Source organism: Aythya marila (assembly GCF_965140915.1).
Source record: "Aythya marila genome assembly, chromosome: 3".
In the NCBI taxonomy this organism is placed as follows: domain Eukaryota; kingdom Metazoa; phylum Chordata; class Aves; order Anseriformes; family Anatidae; genus Aythya; species Aythya marila.
Window position 1 is genome coordinate 18299306 of NC_139044.1, and position 23776 is coordinate 18323081.

A 23776-nucleotide genomic window follows, 5' to 3' on the forward strand; every position below is an offset into this window, starting at 1 on the left:
TCAGAGAAGGGGAGAACATTTTTCTGTTTGTTTCTCATAAACATGGTCATAATTCTTCCTTTTTGGTAAGAAAGGGAAAAAATAGTTAAAGTAGTAATAAGACATATTGCATGCAGTTATCCCATGTGGACATGGAATTAAATGCCTAGCCAAACTAACTCATTTTATCCATGGGCATCACTTATCAGAAGCAACATGCGAGATGAAGAATAAAGATAATGCACTACCAAAAAAAAAAAAATCCAAACAATTCCCCTAACCCCAAATAATCCCCTAGTTAATTTTCAGTGTGCACACTAAAGGAGTAAAATGTAAGATCTGCTCTTTAAAAAAAATGTGTAAGACCAGCAGACTGCTTTGCTTTTCCTTCACACAGAGCAGACTATCATTATTAGATACTGGCTGAGCTGTATTTTAGGATATAAAACATTATGAGAATTAATGCTGGCAGAGGCTGATGATTGGGGATAGTAAAGAAATAAAGACTGGGAAAACTCACTGGTTTACACGCATTTCAAAAGAGGGACTAATGAAATGGCGATAAGAAAATAATAAAGCAACTGACAGGAAGATTACCATTAGACTTTGGATTTGACCAGCAAACAAAGAGGAGAGATGTTTTAAGGACATTGGATATCGAAGAAGGTGGAGAAAACCATAAAGATAGGACATTGCTTTTATTAACCAAACCTGTTTAGAGAAAAAAAGGAACAAAACCACAAACCAGCAGCCAGAATCTGATATACAAGGATGACAACTGACAAAGGGTTGCTAGCAGTGGATGCGTGGGAGAAAGGCATCTCAGCCCAAGGCCGGTACTTTTCCCTGTCTACATTCCGTTGCACGATGGTGGGCTGCATCGCACTGTGACATTTCTGAATGCAAAACCATGGCTCGGAGATTCTACAAAAATATAAAAAGTCGTGGTTCGAGTTGTCATTTTTTCCATATTGATGTTTTCCTGAGATTCAGGAGACTAAAACACTTCAACACGGAGAAGAGCTGTGTGGTCAAGTCCAGCCCCCTTCAAGGGAAGGCCTGTGCCCTAAGTATGCAGTTCTTCAAATCTCCCCTCGTACTGGCACTTTCACACATCGCGTCTAGAGGTGGTGGAGGCAACGTCTCATCTGGGCAGGCAGCTGCTGAGTGCATCGGGCCTTGGTACGGTCACAAAGTTCATGGTGCAGTGCAATAGTGGACAGATCTTCTCGTGATCCTTCAACACTTCACTCAAGTGTTTCATTTCATCTGTTAGCTTTCCGATTTCTCTCTTCAGGGAGGTATTTTCTTGCTCAAGGGACTCATATTCCTGGAAGGAGGAAAAAAAAAAGCCTACTCATAGTCAAAACGCTCTTTTCAGTGCTCCCACCTTGAGTATATTCAAGTAACTGTAGGCAAGAAGCGTGGTTTCTTATTATAATGTGCAAAACGCTAAGGAAGGACATGCACAGCCTTGAGCAAACCTGGGTGCTTAAACAGGGCAGGTACTTCACGACCTGCGTCCTGAGCACGATGCGACTCCTTTTGCAGGAGGTGCCCCTGGACGGGGGGCTCCCCAGCAGCCCAGGGCTACAGAGGCAGGTGGTGGTGCCCCTGTGGTGCCCCTCCCAGCCCCAGGCTGTGCCTGCCAGCTCCACACCATCAGAGCTATGAAAATGAAAGTCCCGAGCCCCCAATTGGTCAGCAGCACTCCTGGCCACTGCCTTGCTTGTCCCTGAGCAGGCTGACTTTGAGCCAAGGCTCCTCTGGCAATGAATACGCTGCTGTTAACTGCAGGGGAGTTTTGAGATGCTCTGCAGCACGCACCTGTGACGGATGTGAGACTCGCGTGTCACTTTTTCTTTTTTTTTTTTTTTTTTGCTAGCTGCAGGTCTCAAGTGTCCCTGCTGCCAAGACTTCACATCCCAAAAAGAAGAGAGCTCAAGGTTCAGAGCCAGCCCACAGAAAACCTGCAGGTGTCTGCACCTCGCTGCTGGCCTGGGGCTCAACACTCGCCCACTCAATCTCACCTCCCTGGGAAAGCTTCAGAGCAGGCTTCAAAGCCCACACGTGCCTTCAAGGGGCTGCTTACCAGGCAGAGGGGAGAGTCCTGCACAGTGCTCCTCTGGGCAGCCAGAGGCTGCCTCTGTTTCTCTTCTTTGCTGCAGCTTGGACCCCCCCCTGCCCTCCCTGGCACCTTTCCAGCACCCACTCACACAGAGTACAACAGGCAGGATCCTCCTGACACATCCCTGTAGCAGAGGCCAGCATCCCTGGCTCTGCTCTCCTCTTGTGCCCCAAGCCCCACGGAGCAAGCGTTACCCTCCAGTCGCTCCATCCCTTTTGCAGGGCAGAGAACACCAAATTGCTCCTGCTAAGAAGGAATACCTCTTCAGCCAGATCTGCCTGGAAAAACCTGGGAATGAAGATTCCCAGCGTGAGGGAGAGCCCCGAGCCCAGCAGGAACACCAGAGCGGCTGTGGGACGGTGCAGTGACTCCAGAAAAGCCAGGGCTTGCCCTGTCCAGAAGCACCCAGCACCTGGCAGTGTCAGGCACTGACTGAGGAGATCTGGGAAAAACCAAACCCCAAACTCCCCACCCTGTGCCTCCCGTATGCAGCTCCTTCCACCCTACATGACCAGCACAGCCACCAGCAGCAGGACCAGCTCCCGGGGTACCGGGAGCCCCGCTACAACAAAAGCGCTGCTGTGTCAGGCAACATCCCGACCCGGAGAGCAGCAACTCCTCTCCTCCAGCGTTTGTGCTGGGGACTGGAACCGCACGTGTGATATCGAGAAGTGCTGAGAGTTTCTGGAAGAATGAGCCACTTTCATGCTTTTTGGAAACACCCACTGCTATTTATCAGAGCACACATGCATAGCAGCTAACTGAACCGAGCTCCCGCGCCAGTTTTGGAGTTCCTAAGAAGCCTTTTCGAGCGGGTATTTCTGCCCCACACCACAGTTTTAAGTTGAGTGAAGCCAGCGCTGCCACCCCGCAGCGGTCCCCTCCTCCACCACCTCCTCCCCGGGGCATCCCTGCTCCATCGCAGCGCTCCTGCTGGCCTTACCCCGGCTCCAGAAGCGAGCAGCTTTGCCGAGGGACACCAGGAGCCCCGGGGAGCTGCTCGCAGGCGGCCAGGGGCCACCAGGTGCGGGCACGGCCGTGTCCCCCCCATCCCCACCGGGCAGAGCCGGGAGCGAGCTCCGTGCATCCCCAGCCCCGCGGGCACCCCGAGCCCCCCGGGCACCTCGTGCAGCTTGTCTGCCTTCTGCGTCTGCTTCTTCCGGCTTCTCTGCGCCGCCACCCGGTTCTTTTCTCTCCTCCTCACCTTCCTGTCGTCTTCTTCGTGACTCTGGAAAGACACCGAGCCAGCAGCGCCTCGAAACAAGTCCGGGAACCGGCGGGGGGGCTCCCGCGGGCGGGCGCGACGAGCTCCGGCAGGCACCCACCAGCGTCCCGGCAGGCACCCAGGGGTCCCCGGCAGGCACCCACCGCATCCCCGGCCCCCCCCCATACCCCTGCCCCTACCCCTACCTGCTGGCCACCCTCGGAGCTCCGCGGCAGCGCGCTGCCCGCCGCCGGGACGCCGCCCGACATGCCGCCGGCTGCCGCCCGCCCCGGGGCGCCGCTGGGCAGCCCCAGCCCCGGCCCCGGGGAGGGCTGGAAGGAGGCAGGGAGGGCTGCAGGCACGGCCCCCCCCGGCCCGCCCCGGCCCGGCACCGGCACCGGCACCTGCGGGCCCCGGGGCGGAGCCGCCGCCCGCATGGAGCACACGTGGAGGGCCCGGGGGCTGCGCCCCACCGCCGGGGGAACCCCCCCAGTTCCCGGTCCCAGGGCACGGAGCTGCCCGAAATTCCCCCGGAGAACCCCCCTCCCTCCCTCCAAAAAAATCGCCCTCCCCCCCCCCCCCAAAGCCGCGCAAAAGCCGCGCAGCAGCCGCGCAGCCTCACCCCCGCGCACTCCTGCCCGCAGCACTTGTGCGCCATCGGCTCCTCCGAGCGCCGTGGGCTTCAGAGAAGGGAGCGAGGCTCATCGGCGTGAGGACGAGGCATCGGGGCTGGAATACAGCGATTTTCGCTTTCGCTCCTCGCCCTGTTCCTTTAAATAATAAGGAAATGCCGCGCGCTTCTGGTAAAGGCGAAGCAAGGCAGCGCCTGGGGACAGCGCGGCTCTCCGGGACGCGGCTCCCTGCCTTGTGCCACAGCGAGCAGCGCGGCTCCTGACCGAGCCTCTGCTTCTCCCTCTGCTCGGAAGGATTCCTTTTTGCCCTGGCAGACGCTTGCCAACGCCCTCGCTCTGCTGTAGGTGTGTGCACAGCACCCCGTGTGCCAGCGCACGGGGCACACGCGTCCCCACGAGGGAAGGTGTCCCGCGGCGCCACGCACGAAGCCCCAGGTATCTCAATGAAAGGGGCACTTCCCCATCCTCCTGGTTTCCCCAGAAGTTTGAGTCACGCAACTTAGATGAAGCTGAGGTTGCGGAGGCCGCAAATGGAGTAAATAAAGCCCGACGTTTTGGGAAGATCCGGCCAAGAGTTCGTGCTGGAGGTGAGAGAAGCACGCAGCTGGAGGCCAGGAGCTGGCCCGAAGGCAGTGCTGCTGAAAAACCTGGCCAAGGGCTTCTCCCCAGCCCAGCTGCACCACCTCTGAGCACTTTTTGTCTCTGCCCTCTGGGCCACCTCCACCTGGTGCTTTTGGAGGACCAAGCATCAGCGAGCCTTCCTTACTCCAGTGTCCCCTGGGACCCACATCCCTGACGGGCCCTTCAGCTCCCTCGCCAAAATGCCTCAACCAGGGGCACCCACAGGCTGTGCTGGGGCTGTGAGCGCCCTGCAGGACGTTCCCGGCCCCCTGGTTTCTCCCTGCCTGGCTTCTCCCTTCCTCCATCACACCCGCACCCAGCGGCTGGGTGCTGGGTAACTCCTGGCAGCTGCAGCCTGAGGAGGTTTCCAGGACCCCACAAGCAGGGGACAAGTCACAGGAAGGTTCCCTTGGGCCTGAGCATGGTCTGCTGGGGCTTCAAAGTGGCATAGGAAATGAAAAGTCAAAATTTGCTCGTGGGAACAAGTTTCTGCTTAGTATTAAAGCTCTATCTCTGGTACATCTGCAGAAATGCCTACACAGTAATTCCAGGTAACACAGCAGCAAGGGCAGAACATTTCAATGCAGGAGGGAAAACAAGCCCAGAAAGCAGCCCAGGCGGCTGAGTTTACGTTTTACCCTCACAGCTTATCAGCGACTTCTGTCTGCGTCGAAGCAGCCTACACACACACACGCGGGCTGAAGCCGTGGCTGAACACAGCGTGGCGCTTCCAAGGCACGGTACAGAGCGCAGCCGGGTGTCAGGGCACCGAGTGCCCTGGCTTGCAGACACACCGTGGTGTCTGCGCTGAGATTTCTAGAAGGGGAGGCTCTCCCTGTGGTGTTTGCCGTCACCTGGGTTAGAAAACAACATGCACAGGGCAGGGATGCTCCTCCAGCCCCTCAGGTTTCACGGGGTAGAAATGGCTCGCCCTCACCGGTGATGAACACACCGCTGGCAGCACACGCCACCGAGCAGCAAGATGGTCCAGCTCACCCAAAAAAGCCACGAAATCCAGCCTGCAGATATTCCCGAGCATCCCTCACTGTTGAGCCGCCTTACAGGATTCAAGGGCTATATAAAGAAAACCTACCAGACATTTCTTGATGCAATACCAATTCAGCCCAAGTTAAAAATAAGTTTGGATGTTGTGACATTTCACTGAAAACCTGATTAAGCACTTGTCTTGCACAACACTGCTGATTTCTATGAAAAGTTAACTGAAGGACGAAAGGCTACGGGAATGGGAAAAAAAATATATATACGTCTTTCTGCCAGTGGAAAATAGATCCCAGACACTGATAGCTGCAAACATCCCTTGCTGCAGAAATTTTTAATAATTAGGGAAAGAGCTGAGCACTCAAGTGTCGAGTTTAGCTCATCACAGGACTTTCATTTCAAGAGACGTCCTCCAGCACCTTCTGCTGCCGCTTGGCCAAAAGCAGCCACCAGATTTGTAAATTCACAGCTGAGATGCTGCACTGGGAATCTTTACTTACTTTCTTTATCCTTCTTTACACCATTTATTTGGGCAGCAATTCCAGATGCTTTTGTGTTTTTTGTTTTTTTTTTACACACACTCGTGGTTACAAGGGCCACGGAACCAGGCCCAATTACCCTGGCTCAGGGTACCAGGCATCCCTTCCCACTTTGTTCAAACCCCGTGCAGACTGACTGTCCTGCCATCTCTTTATGCTGCCACGTGCTGTAGGACGACTTCTTTCATTCACTTCCTAGGTCTTAATCCGCAGTGCTGTCCTTCCTTGTTTCTTAAGGCATTTATCTTACACTGGTCATTTTAGATGGGATGTCTTCAGAGAGGTGCCTAATCCTAGCTTTTATTTTCTTTTGTTTTAATTGCCTAACATTACTCAAGGGAGGATAGCAGGGAATCTTTCTATTAAAAAAAAATAAAATACTATAATTAGAGACTTGCAAATTCTTGTGGTGCTTAGCTTTGTATAGGAACACTCAGATTCAAGAGCACCTGTGGAGCTCAGCGAAGATGTATGCATTTGTGCAACGTGGGGATTTTCAGCCCAGGCCAGAGCACACATACCCGAAGAAGCTACAATTCACTGTGTGAAAAACCGTCCCGGTCACACGTTCTGCAGCTTTGCAGTTCCAGTCCTCTCACATCCTGTCCTCTCTTATATTAGAAGCTTTGTAGCCCCGAGATTAATAGCAGTTGCAAGTTCAAAGGCAGTAAATGGAGCTACTTCAGTTACTCGAGCCAAAATTTAACACAGATGTCTTCTGAAGTACTAATACACTAACTGTTCAGTCACCATGTATTCCAGGATTAGAACAACATTAGCCAAAACTTTGATCTTTCTTAATTGATTTCTTTTACTTCGTATAAAAACAAGTTTGTATATACAAAAGCCATGGGAAATATATTTACATGTGATTAAATATACAAAGTTTTAGCACAGAGGCTCACCTTTACAAAATAAACGGTACTAAAATCTGTTACACGTTTTCTTGAAAATTTTCAGTCTCTTAGACATCAAGATGGATCTGTCTTCCCACTACACTACACTAATAAACCTTCTTAAAAACCCTCTATTTACCGTGAGAGGAAATACATTACATGCTAGACACACGTATTTACTGTAAGCACATGCACTCATAAGCCAGAAAAAGTTATCGATGGTTAAGGCATAATGCTCAATTTAATACTACCTAGGTACTAATGTGTTTAAAAAAAGTAAGCTAGCTCAACCTAATACCATTTACTGTTAGCCTATACTGATTTGTAAAGTTTAGTCAAATGCCACAATTGCATATGTGACCCAAGTCAAGATCCTGTAATGTGTAGAAGTATTGTCAAGGAAACCCCCAGACTGCTTATATGGATTGCATGAACAGAAATATCAGAGGGAAAGATGCAGATGGTCAAATCCTTGCTCTGAAGATCACACGGCAAGCAAATACATACAATTATTGAAGTCCCACATTTAAACCAATGCGATGATACATAAGCCTTGCTGACCTAAATTCAGGAAAGGTGAAATAGGGGGGACTGATTTTAGGTTTGCTGTGGATTTTCAGATAACTAAAGCATCATACCAAAATTGGTGGGTTTAGTATGTTCTAGTTTGAAACTCTTCTTAATTTATTTATTAGCCACCAAACGCAGTATAAATGAAGGTTCATTAGGAGAACCAGACACTCTCCAGCCTCTTCAGAGATGTGCCTGCTGTGTATGAGCACTTAGTGGTTTACAAAAACACTGCCCACAGACACAAAGCATTCGCAGAGCTCTGAAAAGAACAAGGACTTCAAGCTAACTTCTGTAATAAAAGGGTAAAAAAATCAGAGTTAATCAGTAAATACATTTGTAGGATACCAGATGTTACTGGCATGCATAGGTTGTCATATACCACCATTGTAACAGTAAGAAGAAAAATATGTATATGGATCAAAAGCTAAATAATTAAGGAAGCTCCCACGTATAGCACTGAAGTAAAGGGTAGAATAGGGTTTAAAAATAAAAGACTGAATACATCAAGCCAGAGTGCAACCGAGTATCCAATCTGAAAATACAAAATGAGGAATTCAGGCGCTGAGGGTGATCTTCCTCCGTCGAAGCGGGTAGTATCTTCTCTGTGGTGAATCTGCAGCTCTTTTCCTCTTGAACAAAGTGTAGGGATTTTTACTGGTGCCAGTGTCTGTTGGCGTGACCTCTCCCGGTGATACGAAGCTTTGGGCGTTATCTTCCTCCTTTGCATGACAACCAGCAAGAACTTCTTGCCGCAGCTTGCAGAGTTCCAGGGTTGGTTGCCAAGTTAGCGCTTGGGAAAAACCTTCTGCTCTTTCTATTAGCGCGGGGAGAGACTGCAAGAACAAATTGAGCATCTCGAGTTACATGGGAAAAGTAACGGCTACAATGAGCGAGATGTTAATTAGATTCTGACAGGCACAAAAGATGCAGTGTCTGCAGGGATGGTCCAGGTGAAGGCTGGGAACCCAGCTCTACCAGCCTAACAGCACAAGGGGCTGCACTCACAGCTCGTACCAACAGGATGCCAAGTTTCAGGGCTGCCTAATTCCAGCTCTGAGCTGAATCAGTATCACAGGAACACAGTTCGTATCTGAGCTGGTGCTAATGTAATAAATGTCATGTGCATACCTCTTCAGGAGGTATTTTTCAGATGTTGCAGGTCCTAAAATCTCCATTAAAGAAAAAATGCCTCCTATCGCCAGAGGTTATTCTTCCTTACTCCCAGCTGAGGGTGAGTTCTTTACAGCTATAACATCAGGAATCCAAACCTAAAGATGTGCTTGCTTCAAAAGTATACAAGCAGGCTCTTCTGTACAAAGCTATAACCAACAAGAGCTGGAACTCCTGTTTGATAACATTATCAGAACAAGAAAAGAAACAAATATCCCCTTGGAGCACACAGATCTCACCTTCATTGCCTCACCAATCTGTTCAGACACCGTTTCTGTCACCTGCTTCAGATCTGTGATGTAAGCATCTGCAGAAAAACATAAAGCTCAAATACACTTCTGAAACATAACTCCCCTTTCCTCCCCCAAAACTTGCTATTGGCTTTTTAGAATCAGACAGAAAAGCAGCAGAGTCCTTGTGTAAAACTTAAACCTACAACGCATCCCCTTTGTCAGAGTGCCAGGGATGACAGCTGAAGGGCTTTATCATAGCGTTATTACTCTTAATCACAGAAAATACAGTAGTGCTTAGAAGTCTCACCCCTTGCAAGCCACACAGTTCTTCACCAGAAATCCTACAGCTTATACAAAACATGAGCCACAGAGGCAGTATTTGAGTTAAAGGAAGAGGTTACAGTATATATATTTATCTGTTCTTAAACCTTTCAAGTTCACAGAATCACAGAATTGTAGGGGTTGGAAGGGTTCTCAAGAGACCATCAGGTCCAGCCCCCCTGCCAAAGCAGGTTCAAATTACATTATGTAATTACAATGTTCACACTACATTTGGAGAAAATGCACAAAAGAAGGAGCTTTTACAAAAAAGGCTACTTTTTCATCCTGGCTTAATTTACCGGGCGTTAACAACAGGAATATGGCCAGGCTGGATGTGGCTTTGGACAACCCAGCTTGGTGGGAGGTGTCCCTGCCCATGGCAGGGGGTAGGAACTGGACAGCCTTTAAGGTCCCTTCCAGCCCAAACCATTCTGTGATTCTATGAAAAAAAAAAAAAAAAGAGCGTAAACAACGTGAACAGCACTAATTCTGCTGGGTTAACAAGAAAAGAAAGAAAGAGAAGCTTTCAGGAGTACTGAGGCAGACAGCAGGTGCAGAATAGTGGGGAAAATGGTATGTATTTGATTGCTGTAGCAATATGCTAAGATCATCAACACATTATACATTTTTGCTGGTTGTTTTACAGACAATAATAATTCTTCTACTCAAGAGTTAAACTCTTAAAGTTACTATAAAAGAGTTTTGCATGTCCTCTGCCGTTATTCCATCTGTGGCACTATGCCATCAACAAAAACAGATAAGTAAGCGTGCTTCTGGGAACTAAGCAGTCTCACCTCCCACTAGTATTATTTTCCTGTAGGGTTTCGCCAGCGCCTGCAGTAAATACCCTGTTAGATTGTGCACATGCTCCTAAACCATTTCAGAGCAAAACACATCACCGTGCTTTGACTTCAAACTAGTCAGTACTACTGAGGATAATTTAAGTCAACTACTGAATTCTGGCGCAGTGATGGTGACCTCCTGCTGACACGTAGGAAGCAGCAGCTGGCTGTTTTGTTAGGCTGCCTTTTCCACGTGCCTGCTATGCTAACCTCACAGGGCTTAGGAAACAATCCTTGCACGGACACGGATGCTAAAACGCACTATCATTCAGAATTTGGAAGGAAAAAGAGTCAAAGAGCAGCCTCTTTAATTACAACACAGGACATTCTCTAAAAGAAAGGCATGTCCATAATGAAGCATCCTTGAAGTAGAATATTGGCATTAGAAGACTCTATGAAGTTGTAAGGAAGGAGTTAAGTAAAAGTGAAAAAAAAATAATTACTAGGGTTATTTCAGTTACACAAGAAGATTGACACGCAGATGAAGTTTGCCTGCAGGAGTTCAGCTTTACATGGACAGCACTATATTCCTCAGTGTTCAAGGCTTTCCAAAACATAGGGAAATGAAAAAAGGAAATGAAAGGTATTGAGTAATCTAAACATTTTTGGTTTCTGGCCGCTGTACTTGCTAAACTGGGATACATAAACTTCCCAAAGACTACATAATACTAAAATTCAGCACAAACTCTCTGCTGTCTTGGCTAGGACTTTGCTGTTACCTAACCTAAAAAGGAAAACCATGGTGCAAGGTATTACTAGCTTATAGAAGCAGTTAATTCCTAACAGAGAAGCATAGACCTGGATGCTAGAAACCAAAAGGAACGCAGACGTGAAGTGACGCTCTTTACTGCTCCTGTTAGCTGCTTTGCTGCACAGCCTGGCATTTCTGGGAGCAATGTCTCCTGTTTACAAAGAGGAAACGATGCCTTGAGTGAAGCCAGATCAGCAGGGTGAGAACTGGAAGCTTCAGGTTTGCTTCTCGAACTCCAGTTATCACCTCTGCTTGTTAGGCCAGCTTTGCAGCAGCTGCAGTAATCCACAGTGAGGGTTCTGTCACCGTGCCCACTTCAAACAGCACTGGCAAATTGTGTCATTTTTTAGTGCTTCGTAACAGGCAAGACAAAACTTTCCATCTCCAAAGGCCAGCCTCAAACAAAGCACATCCCACTCTTCTATTGCAAAACACACCGCCGTATTCAAACTCCCTGGAACAAGGAATAACCTTGCAAAACCATGGAGCAAACTTATGATGTTTACAGTTTTACACAAGCAGGGTAAAATTCAATCCATGCTTCATCAGTGAGTACTACACAACTGCTTTCAATTCCCTGAAGAAACTGACCGATTAGGAAGAGAGAGTGGAGCATTTCTAGTATTTATATAAAGGCAACACAAGGACGGTCAAAGCATAATGTCAGCGGTCCACCTAGTTCTGCATCTTGCCTCTGCCACTGGTGGAGGAAAGAGGTAAGAAAACCTCCTGAGGGCGAGTATTTGACAGTTCCTACCCAATGCCCCCCCAGAGACCAGCTTTTGCCTTCAAGCACACTGTGTAACAGCAGACAGCATTCAGAATAAACTGATGCAGCAATACATTCAGTTATGACAAACTTCTAGCTGCTTTGGTTAATAAATTAAACAAGCCAATATATTTAAATAAATTTACAGAAGGGAAACTTGTGAAACATTTGCTGCAGGCCAGTAAGGTAGGCACTGTTCCCTCAGTACAGTTGCCCTCCCCTGAGAAATCATTACCTTGAGAAGGCTGTGACCTGATCTCTTCAGGAGTTACCACAGGCTGGTAGAGCTTCTGCAAAATCAAAAGAGAAAAAGTCTGAAATAATCTCTCACTTTAATAGATACTAATGTATACGCTGCAATTCGAACAATGGAGAATAGCTAACACGGTTAAATTCACTGTGAACATGGCTCCAAAATCTGCTTTGGTTTGTGGAATTCCAATTCTTAAAGCACGAGAATTTCTAAACTAAAACCCAGATGTTTTGGAAGAAGTACTGCCATCCGCTGCGTGCTGAGGAAAATGAACAGCTCTGACTTCTAGGGAACCATTCACAAAAGCAGGATGCTGTCACAGAGGAGCAAACCTCAACAACGGGTCCATGAAGACAAAAAGCTAAGAAAAAGAAAACCATTTAAATGACTATATCATATCCCTGGAGTTACTTACGCAAGAACAGGTACAGTCGTCTGCACAAACCAGGCTCTCTCACTTAACACCAGGGAACTGTGACATGAAGTTCTCTAATACTAATTAATATATTTGATATTTATTTTGAGGGCAGAGTTAGAAGTAAGAACCTACTTGGAAATAAGGAAACGAAGAGACATAGGAACGCAAGGTTTTTCTATCATCTGCAAGTTGTTTTCTCCACTTGAAGAGCTGTCCCTCATCCTTCTCCAACCAAAAAAAGCAGCAAGAGGAAAGTTACTTATTCCTCTCTGCAGTGTTATCAGAGTAACACTTTCAGAATCATACATGTTACTAGCAAGCCCACAGCATCAGCCCCAAACAGAAGAACACTGCTTGCAGCTATCCTCAAACAAACGGGAATATACTGAATGAAAACGTGTGAGATCATCTCCTGCTTTGGCAGTTACAGGGAGATTGCCACACTAAACGAGTGGTTCCCTCCACGTGAACTTTAGTTAAGTACGGCTTCTTCATAGCTGTTTTTTATGCCCCAGAAAACATGCATCAGGAGAGACACCAGGCTTAAAAAGGAACAGGAAAAGTCCACCAACTAAAGCAGAGAAAACACGAGTACCTTCGCAGATATAGCTGGGAGGAAAAAAACGCTTCATTTACAGAGACACGCTAGAAACTTTCTGTGTTTTGCAGACACAATGAAAATAATCATCTGGTTGTGCTGTAGTAAAATCTGAAATGATCACCAGCAGAAGAAATGTAGTCTGAGAGGCATCCTAAGTAACCCTTCTACTTTAGTACTCGGGTAGAACATAGTTCCTTCCAAAAGGATCAAAAGGTCTCATTAAAATCTTGGTGCCACACAATAGCACACTTTATTTTAGTTAATTTTTTGGGTTTGATATACTTGACTTATTAACAACAGAGATCACAAAGGCATGATGTGTTAGAAAATATTTCAGATTGAAGACAAATACATATGCATGCACTTCTATTTACTGCCAATCCTCTACGCCTGGCTAACCTGGAGAGTTATTTACCTTTGTCAATTTTAGTCCTCTGAAATGCAACGCAGGCTCTTAAAAGACTTTAAAATGATGATAATAATCCCTTTCTTCTTTACCAGAGAATCACAGAGCGGTTGGGGCTGGGAAGGCCCTCTAGAGGCGGTTCAGTTCAAGCCCGTGCTGAAAGCAGGGCTAACTCCAGCAGGTTGCTCAGGACTGCACCACGCCAGCGACTCCTTGCTGGACCTGATGCAGTTTCCCCACGCCTTCCTCGGACCGAGGAGCCCAGCAGGACCCGATGCTCCCGGCCTGTGTCACCAGGGCTGAGCAGAGGGCAGGAAGAAGACCAGCTGGCCTCAGCCTGCCGGCAGCTCTTCAGCTGGGGGCCTCCTCTGCCACAAGGGCGCGCTTCTGGCCCACGGTCAGCTCAGCAGCCAGGTCCGTCCTGCAGAGCTGCTTTCCAGCTGGGCGCCCCCACATCCACCAGCTCCCTGTACGTGTCCCTTGGGTTGGTCGGGGATTGCTCCCTCTGTAAGTCCACGCGGGCCACTTCCACCCGTCCATCACCTTCCCAGGGACGGGCAGCTCCTGGCTCGCAGGTCTGCAGTTCCCTGGATCCTCCTTTTTTCCCCTTCCTGGTGACAGGGCTGACGTTTCCTTTCTTCCAGCACTCAGGGACCTCCCCCATTTGCCATGGTATTGCAGAGATAACCAAAAGTCCCCTTTTAACAGCCTCATTGTGGACACATCCCAGCAGGACACGGAGAACGGGACCGAGTGCATGAGCCAGTCCTGAGTCACTGCCTGAAGACCCACGGTGCGTGCCCTGGTGATGTAAATGTTCCCGGGCTGACGCTCCTCTGCCCTTCCCCTGAAGTTCTCCTTGCTTCACTGCCTCCCACAGCTCCCAGGGGCCTGTGGTTCCTGAAGGCAAATCTTACCAGGAAGGACCAAGGCGAAGAAGGGATTAAGTTTCTCATCCGTTTCCATGTCCTTTGTCATCAGCCTCAGTCAGAAGCAGCCCCTGGTCCTCCTCTTGATACACCTGCAGAAGCCCTTGCTGCCATGGCTAAATTCATCTCCAGGTGGCCTTTGGCTTTCCCTATCCCTATGTGCTACAGAACCCCTGTGAACTACAGCTTGCTAAATGTCAAGGCTTTCCTTGCTAACTGTTTAACTCGCTGAACTGCAAGGCAGCAGTTCATTTATGTGCTTTCCTGTGCTTCCAACGTGAAGAATGCAATTCTCAAGTCTTTACCGAGTCAGAAATCCTATGGAAAAGCAGTAACACTTCAGCCACGGGAAGTTCATATTACAGCACGCACATAATTAGGAAGAGGGAAGGAAAATATTTCTGGATTTCTGTAGCAAATACTTTAACCTTCTATCCTGCTTAAAGTTTCTGAACAGAAGGCAGTAAATCATCTCATTTGTTTACAAACACATGCACACACAGAAATGGCTCAGTGTGCCACAGTCCAGATGTCCCTCTGTTTTGCTCCTAGATTCAAATTACTTTTTTCTCCTCCAAAACCACATATCATAAAGCCACTAACCTGCCACAAAAACAACATGGTTTAAGACCTTATCCTAGAGTTAGACACTAAAAATGTACTTCAAGAGATGGGAATGTCACAGTTCTTTAGGATATCAAAGTGAAGGATGGAAAGAAAATTGACTCCTAATTAACCAGCAAGTAAGCAGGAGGCAGGTCTAATGTAATTACAGAAAAGAAACTTAACCAAGAACAGGAATGGGTCGTTTAATACCTATAATTACTTTACACTCAGTGTCAAAAAACAGAAATTGCTGAACCCATTAATTATCCACATTACTTCTTTTCCTTCTTAACTGAAATTGCTCAATGTAGTTACCAGCTCAACAGAAGTGCTCAGGGAAAACAGACTTCTTTTTGAAAGTCAAATACCGTGTGTGATAATATCTATCCGCACGTATCATAAATTTAATACGTTAAACGACCTTCAGACAAGAATTTCAGAAACCCAGCTTTGACAAGATTCATAGACATATAATGGCTTGTAAGCTGTAACTCACCACATTGAAGCAATCTGCCTAAGTAACTTGCTGAAATGTGCCACAGGCCCACTTCCCTCATAGTCACAGAAGTCTGTAGTAATCCTTACCTTATGGAAGATAAATTACTGCTAATTAATGCAAAGAAACAAAGCTCAATGTTTGAGCAACCTGGTCTAGTGGGAGGTGTCCCAGCCCATGGCAGGGGAGGTGGAATTAGATGATCTGTAAGGTTCCTTCCAACCCAAACCAGTCTGGGATTCCATGATTTATTCCAAGTTACATACAGCAGCTACTGTAAGCAAAGGGCTTCTGAAAAATCTGAGGTTACTCACCAACATTTCTTGCTCTGCTTTCATGCTTTGGATAACATGTACCAGTATCTTCTTAGGCCACTGCTTACGCTTTGTTGATGTCTCTACTATAAGTTCATCAAACTGGTCTTCAAGAATTTTGATGTAGGAACCTAAAAATGCCAAGCACACAAAGTTATTGTAACAATGCTCCTACCCACAATGTTTCTTTCCTTTGAGACAAAATTGTAAGGACAAAGACATCTTTAGAACTGAAATAAGAAATGAAATGTGAGTATCAAACAAGATGAATGTCTGTTTTGGATCCCAGTGTAAAGCAGTACAGAAATCAGAGCACAACTTCCTGCTGACTAGTTACTTTTGAAGTAAGGGAGCTGGGGTGAGGATGGGACAGGGGAGGCAGGGAACAATCTGGGGAAAAAATCCAAACCACATTTCTCTGTGTGCTCTGAATCTGACAAAAGTCTGACAAGGATCTCTTCAGGTAATTTGTTTAGAATTTTTTAAAGCTTAAGACACTGTTTTAAAACTGGTTTCAAGATTTAGACAAGTAAATGCCTGTACTGGCTTGATGTCACAAGTCATCATTACAAACCCCAAAAAAATCACAAGAGTTATGGAAAAAAAAAACACAGACGAAGTTAATTCTGTTGTTTTAACTGAAAGGTAATGCATATTTCTATATTCTTCCATTTGCACACTTATAATTCTCCACCAGTGGAGATTCAAAACCTTGACAGTAGCCTTGCTGTATAATTTTTAAATTTAATTTTGCAAACTCCTTAGGACTTAAATTCACAGTTATCACTAAAACGTTGAGCATAGCTTGCAAGCCACACAATGTTTTCAGTCTACTGGTAACAAATGGATTTTGAGCACCCTCTCTTGGTCAATCTGTGCAGAATCAGGTGGTTGTAAAACTCAGAAAGGCAAAAAATAAGTTTGAGAGTTTGTGAGGTTTTTTGAGCCACTGGTCAACAGGAATACCTGAAGGCACAAAATGCCAGATCAGTTGGTGGTTCAAACTGGCTCAGGGATGAGCACATGCATATATTTACGTCAAATTAAAATGCACAACGCAGTCCTTACACCTGCTTTATGCCAACTGCAGGAAGGTAAACAGTACCTCAGCTAGCATGAGGTTGGATTTATGCAGAGGATAACCTACATTAAAACGTAACCATCCAAAGATTTCCTGTTAAGAAAACCCTGTAAAGAATTGTTAAGTAAATCTGAATTAGCTGAGTGAGCCTGAATCAGTTTAGCATTTTGCATTATGAGACCAGTGCATGCAGCCTTGACAACCAAGTCAAACCTGGTCTTGGTATCTCGTGAAACCTGCATTTAGGATTATTTTATAAATGCACCCACTGAAAATAATGGATAAACATTTCACTCTGATGTATCCAGTCCCCATGCCATCTGGGCAGCCTCTGATGAACTCACTCCAGTTCTTCACCCTTTACTAAAATGAGGCAAATCATGCCTGACAAATCTGTTGTCCTTCTATGGTGGGGTTACAGCACTGGCAGATATGGGAAGAGCAACTGACATCATCCACCGCCCCATGTCCCTAAGCTGCAGAGATGTGGATTTGACAGACGGACCGCTTGGTAGATAAGGAGTTGGCCAGATGGTCGCACTCAAGGAGCTGGCCTGATGTCCAGGTGGAGACCAGTGACAAGCGGCGTTCCTCAGGGGTCTGTACTGGGACCAGTGCTATTTAACAGCTTTGCTGGCAACAAGGAGAGTGGGATCGAGTGTACCATCTGCAAGTTTGCCGACAACACCAAGCTGTGTGGTGCGGCTGACACACTGGGCAGAAGGGATGCCATCCAGAGGGACCTGGACAGGCTTGAGAGATGCACCCACGCAAATCTCATGAAGCTCAACAAGGCCAAGTTTAAGGTCCTGCACCTGGGCTGGGGCAATCCCAAGCACAACCACAGGCTGGGCAGAGGATGGACTGGGAGCTGAGTCCTGGTGGGTAACAATCTCAACGGGAGCACCCCACGAAGCCAGCTGTACCCCGGGCTGCACAAAAAGCAGCGTGGCCAGCGGCTCCTTATACAAAGCCAAGCCTGAGCTCCGCCTCATCCACACCACGAACAGACAACCAAGAGGCACCTAGCACAAACAAACAGATAATGAAACCCGCGATAAATGAACGAGCAGCCCCACGTACCGCAGGGCTCGGAGCTGGCCGAGGCGTCCCCCCAGGGCTGCCCGTTAATGGTGACGTTCTCCCGCACCGCCGCCTCGAAGTTCTGCAAGAGATTCAAGGGCTGCAAAACTCCTGGGCGACACCAGCAGCAAGTTAAGACGCTTTCCTGACCCACTGCCCAGGGATCGCCTCAGGGATCGAGTCCCCGTCCCTCAGCGCCCCGTCCCTGAAGCACCCCCGGGGTGGGGACGCCCCCCCCGCGGGCCCTTCCCTGCCTCCCTCCCCGGCTCCCCAGCCCCGTCCCGGCCGCCTCACCCACAGCACATCGTCCTCAGCGGGGCCTCCCGGCTGCCCGGCCGCCAGCGCCCGCAGGAAGGGCGCGCAGAGCCCCAGCAGCCGCTCCAGGCCCCGCCGCGAGCAGCAGCGAACCCTCAGGTCTCGGCCGGCGGCCGCCCCGGCCGCCATTTCCCGCCTCCGCCCAGCCCCAAAATGCCGGCCCGGAAGCGGAACGCGGCGGGCAGAGATGGCGGCGGGGCGGCCGGTGGATTGCCACTGCCACCTCGCCGCGCCCTGCTTCCAGCCGGTGAGGGGAGGGAGAGGGATGGATGCACGGGTGCAGGGAGGGATGGATGGGTGCTGGGATTGGTGCTGAGGCGCTGCCTCTCTCCCGCAGGATGTGGCGGCTGTGGTGCGGGCAGCAGAGGAGGTGAGGCGAGGCGAGGCGATGGGAGGCAGCACCCCCAAACCCCGAGCCCCTTCCCCTGCATCGCTCTCCCCGCTCTTCAGCACCTTTTTCCCGGCTGTGGCAGGCGGCCGTGGCGGCGCTGGTGGTGGTGGCGGAGCAGGCGGCGGAGTTCTGCAGAGTGATGGAGCTGTCCGAGAGGTGCGGGGTTTGGGGGTGTCCCATCTCCCCTCCGCCCCCCCCATCTTATTTTCCACAGGCAGACACCGCCGCCCCAGTGAGAGCCCCCACGCGTGACCCCGAGTCGTCGTGAGGGGCTGCTTTGACAGCTGGTGAAGACAACTTGCCCTCTGCCTTGGTCAGGCTGGCCTTATGTCTCTGTGTAACTTGCTCACTGTCCCCACATAACTCGCCTTCCACCCCGTGCTCTCTGGCTTGTCTCCCTGTGCTCCTTCACGCTGTTCTGTGCCCAGGTTCCCAGGATTTGTGGCGCCGTGCCTAGGGGTTCACCCCATCCAAGAAGTTTCTCCAGAAGAGCAGCGCAGCGTGACTCTGCAGGTAAAACACTGTGGGTTGGGTCAGCCCAGTTATGGTGACACTAGGGCTGCCCTGAAAATGCAACGTAGTGTTCCAGCTTGCCTAATTTAACATTAGATCTGCTCAGTGATTTTTATTTTTCTGTAACACGGAAGATGCAGTAGACCGAATCCCAGGTCTCTCAACACTGCCATTTGTCCGTGTGAGGTGTACAGCAGGCGTGTTCGCTGAAGTCTTCTGGCAGTGTTACAGATGCCACGGTGAAACAGTTCAAAGAAATCCCAAATGGGTGGTTTGTTTATAGGAACAGAATGTGTGCATGTTTGCAGATGGCCCTTTGTTGTCATGGGGAGCGGGAGGATACCAATTTGTGCCTGAAAAATTTTAACGTGAAAAACTTGGAGAGCTGTCTGCAGCCATATAATACTACCAGACTTTTTATGGGCCTTGGTTTTGTTACCTCTTCTGCTCCTGTGGAAAGAGCAACATGAAGTGAGGGCTCATTGAGTAAAGCAGAAAAATCCTTCAGGGCCCTAAAACTACTCAGCTCCTAGTAATAGCAAGTTCTGGAAACAGAATTTAAAAGCAATAAAGGGAAATCCATTTTAATCACATGACTGAATTCATACTGCTTCCATCTGATAAGGGCAATAAGGATCGCTTCTTTACTTTGTTCTTGCAGGATCTGGATGCTGCATTGCCCCTTATTGAACTCTACAAAGATAAACTGGTGGCAATTGGAGAAGTAAGCAGAATTCTATAATTTAAATGTCTCTGGATTCAGCATTTAAAAAAAAAAGTTGAACTTTGTCACTTCTCTTCTTGTACCACAGGTAGGACTAGATTTCACTCCCAGATTTGCCAGCACGGATGAACAGAAGGAAGAACAGAGACAGGTTTTGATTAAGCAGGTTGAGTTAGCAAGAAGACTGGATTTGCCTTTGTAAGTGTTGTTTATACTAGTAGAAGAACTTGCTGTATCTCAATCTATGGAAATATTTCCCAGGATTTATCATTACTAAGAATCTATAGAACTCGCGTGGCTTAAGCTGTTACTAGTGTCCTGTCAGTCTCCAGCTGAAGATGTAGTTATAGAATTTTCCCTATGTTTGCCCTTGAATACTGTATCTTGTCCTTACTATGTTGTTGATATATCTTCACTATAGCTAAAATTATTTATATGTATATCTCTAGATTTTTTTTTCCAGATTAAAAGTGTAATACAGATTACTTTCTTCCTAACCTGCTGTTGGTTTGTGTTTGTTGAAAAAAAACTACATAGATATATACATGTGTTTTGCTGAATTTCCTAATGCCAGGCCTCTCCTTGGTGTGCAGAAATGTTCACTCTCGCTCAGCTGGAAGGCCAACCATTAATCTCTTAAAGGAACAAGGTATGCTTCTAATGCTTCTTTTTTTTTTTTTTCCTTCATGGCTTTTTTTTTTAAAAAAAAAAAAAACAGGATTTCTTCTGTCTTGTTCTGCCTTCATTACCAGTTTGTGTACAAGAAACGTGGGAGGACTAGTGCAGAGACTCTGTAGTCATTCTTGGTGGGCCTGAGGTCTAGTTGGTAGGTGATATCATGGACCTACAGCAAACACTACTAATGAGTTGGTTTGTTTCTTTTCTCTGAGGTGCTTCGAAGGTGTTGCTTCATGCATTTGATGGGAAGCCATCTGTAGCAATGGAAGGGGTGAAAGCCGGATACTACTTCTCCATTCCTCCTTCCATTATAAGGAGTGAACAGGTAACATTTTAAGGGGATTGCACCTTCTCAGCGGTTGGGGATTGCAGTTTATAACTGGTAGCTTTCCATGGTGGTAAGCATGCCTGCATTTTTACCATGCAGCTCTAAAGGATGCTTGGGTTTGTTTTCTTTTTTCTTTTTAAGTCTGTACAGTTTGAAGTGGGACTAGCAGTACTCATTTATGATTACAGTCACTTTTCCTTGATAGAAATTCCTGCTTTCGGTTACTTATAAAATGGCTTTTTTTTCTTGGGCTAAATTTCTCTTTGGGCCTTTTGCCTTAGTTTTTGGGGAAATTTTGGCTGAAACAGTTGAGCTATTCCTCAGAAACAGGGGTTAAGAAAATAGATGTTTTCCCTCATTTTAATGTGTTCTGATTAACTTTTCTTTGGAAACTTCTGACACTAGTGTTTTAGAGTAGGGACATGGTGTGGAAAAAAAATAGATTCTATCTTGGTGCTATGAGGCTTTTGTTCAAAAGGAAATCTACTTGAAATTGACTAAGTTACAGGCCTTTGAGAAATAGTTATTAGTCAATGGCATGCCTTGCAAAGCATTAGAAAAATTGCTTAAAGACAGTGTTGGCCAGTTTCAGCCCTGGACTTAGTGAAACTGCTCATTCAATTTTTCCTCTGGACTGCTGCAAACTTTGCTAACTTCTCGGGTAGCCATCTCTTTCCATCCATCATCAACTTCTGTAACACAATCTGGAAATGTAAGAAAGGAAGAGGCATGATTCGAGTGGAGGGGGTGTGAGGGATGGATATAGATGGGGATGAGGGTAGGAATCTGCAGAAAGGAAAGGAAACTGGGGCTGCGGGGTGAAAGAGGTGAGAAAAAGGATACACAAATATATATACAGAAAATTGGCAAATTAAAAATGCATTGGCAAGTCTAATTGTAGGGCATTCAATAATGTGCAATATAATAATGTAATAAAATAACAATGGATTCAGTGTTAAGATAATAATAGTGCTTCAGGTATTTAGAGTCGCAGAAAATAGGATAATCCTGTTTTGAGGGGACTTCTTGAGCAGCTCCTGGTATTCTTGCTGCCATTCTAAAATTGTTGATAGCATACGGATCTTTTAAATGCCAAGCCTATCCTTCCATCTTACATTTTTTCCACAGGTCTAAGTTCATAAAGCATTTAATAGCTGTCTTTATTTTCTTCAAGAAGCAGAAACTTGTGAAACTGTTACCTCTGGAAAGTATATGCTTGGAAACTGACTCTCCAGCTCTGGGGCCTGAAAAACAGGTAAATGATGGGTGGACTTATGTGTTTGCATGTCCAAAACCATGCCTTATGGAGATTACTTCATTCTCTTGTGCTAGTAAGTAGAGTAGACATGGGCAAGGGATGGAAATCAGAGAATTAGCTAGAGAGGTAGTGTTCCCAAGGCTGGGAAAGGAAAAGAAATTACAGGAACGGTCAAAGAAGAAAATAATGCAAGGGTAGATGTATGCAGAACTGAAGTGGGACTAAAGGTGGCAGGAAGTATTGAACCTGAAACACTTGTCACCTGGAGAGATCTATAATTTGATTTTTTTTTTTTTTGTCTTTCTGTTTTTCAGGTGAGAAATGAACCAAAAAACATTTACATTGCTGCAGAATACATTGCCAAAATTAAAGGAATTCCAGTTGAAGAAGTTATAGAAGTGACGACACAAAATGCACTGAAAGTATTCCCCAAACTGCGGAACTTTGTTCGTGTATAAACTTAGAAACTGAAATAAATAATGTTGCAGCAGCTATTAGTTATGGCATGATAAATAAAACTGACATACATCTTGTCCTTAATGGAGTTTGTTGGAAAGCTCAAGGAGTGAGCACAGTGTTACACAGATACAAGTTACAACAAACTCAAGTTTCTGAAAGACCTTCTTTTGTACACACCTTTGTTACCTCTTAAATTGAGATAAAAGTATCTTGGATCTTTCATGTTTCAGAGTGAATGCTTCGTTAAGAAGAGCACCACGGAATTTATGGGTTTAATTTCTGAGTCCTTGATCCTAGCCTAGGAGATGGCTAACGTGCTTGATGTCCCTCTCATTTCTTAATTCCAATGGCTGGAAGTGACTTGGCTGTGGGCCCACACATGTGATATAAGCTCTGCTATGGCCCGCAGACTGCACATCCCAGTCTGAGCTGTGAGAAAGCTCCAGCTGGATGGATGTTCTGTGTGTGTCATGTGGACCAGGCTCTGAGTGAAGCAGAAACAGCAGCTCCACTTGCCTTCTAAATAAAGTTGAAAAAAGAATTACTGCCTTTCTACTCCCTCCTTTTCACTTGCATGCAGTAACTTAACAGCTGCTCAGATCTCAGATATTTTGAGAAGGGTTTGCTTTTGTTTATTTATGTATTTACTTGAATCGTGCTGGGTTTGGACTTATTTCAGGGACTTCTTTCTGCTCAGTGTCAGGAGATGAAGGAGTGAAAGGGAGACAAACCTGTTCTCCGTATTCTCTAAATTCTCCAAATTTGTCTCATTTTCTTGGAGGGACTTGTCTACTGTGGATTCTGCCACACTGCTTTTTTTTTTTTTTCCTAAAAACTGAATATTGTGCTGCCTCACAGCACCCATATAGATGTGGGCTTGCTGAAATACTGAGCAAAATTTTGTTGACTATATAACAGCGACGTAGTAGGGGAGTTATGTTGAAGAATGGCTCAAAGAGCAAGGGCACGGGTCCCTAGAGGAGTTGTACAAGCAAGGCAAAGAAAATGCAGAGTTTATAGCCATGGAGTAGGCCGGATGAGAAGCATTCTTGTGAAAATATGCAAGGGGCAGTCTGTCCTTGAGAGAGAGATAAACAGGTGGATCTGAGGCCTGGGAAGATAAGGGAGTAGCTTATGCGCTGTAACCGCAAGTAGGAGAAACAGTGTTTTTTGCAACACTTTTAGGCTTAGCCAATAGGATAGTAACCAGTAGGCATAATTATAGCTGTGTGTATAAATATATGGATATCTGCGCAATAAAGTTGA

The 23776-nt window shown here is 46.9% G+C and overlaps 3 protein-coding genes across 5 annotated transcripts; 1 reads left to right on the forward strand and 2 right to left on the reverse strand.

Annotated features, from left to right (window-relative positions):
- Positions 1-499: 499 nt before the first annotated feature.
- Positions 500-4148, reverse strand: BATF3 (basic leucine zipper ATF-like transcription factor 3). Of its 2 annotated transcripts, none has more exons than XM_082755945.1 (3): positions 3934-4148; positions 3231-3335; positions 500-1309 (listed from the first exon to the last, which is right to left on the reverse strand). In XM_082755945.1, the coding sequence occupies exons 1-3, from the start codon at positions 3967-3969 to the stop codon at positions 1124-1126; spliced, it is 327 nt and encodes a 108-aa protein (XP_082612071.1). In that variant the 5' UTR covers positions 3970-4148; the 3' UTR covers positions 500-1123. The 2 variants fall into 2 exon arrangements, with proteins under 2 accessions (XP_082612071.1, XP_082612070.1); XM_082755944.1 differs by lacking the exon at positions 3934-4148 and adding an exon at positions 3518-3678 and having other exon boundaries at positions 501-1309.
- Positions 4149-6874: 2726 nt separating this feature from the next.
- On the reverse strand, positions 6875-18323 carry NSL1 (NSL1 component of MIS12 kinetochore complex). The gene is made up of 6 exons (XM_082756028.1): positions 18139-18323; positions 17845-17926; positions 15681-15811; positions 11893-11947; positions 8981-9048; positions 6875-8404 (listed from the first exon to the last, which is right to left on the reverse strand). Exons 1-6 carry the CDS (start codon positions 18286-18288, stop codon positions 8126-8128), a joined length of 765 nt encoding a protein of 254 aa, XP_082612154.1. The 5' UTR covers positions 18289-18323; the 3' UTR covers positions 6875-8125.
- TATDN3 (TatD DNase domain containing 3) lies at positions 18308-23776 on the forward strand. Of its 2 annotated transcripts, none has more exons than XM_082756026.1 (10): positions 18308-18406; positions 18497-18529; positions 18633-18706; positions 18979-19063; positions 19725-19787; positions 19876-19985; positions 20381-20436; positions 20678-20790; positions 21968-22048; positions 22366-23776. In XM_082756026.1, the coding sequence occupies exons 1-10, from the start codon at positions 18347-18349 to the stop codon at positions 22507-22509; spliced, it is 819 nt and encodes a 272-aa protein (XP_082612152.1). In that variant the 5' UTR covers positions 18308-18346; the 3' UTR covers positions 22510-23776. The 2 variants fall into 2 exon arrangements, with proteins under 2 accessions (XP_082612152.1, XP_082612153.1); XM_082756027.1 differs by having other exon boundaries at positions 21971-22048.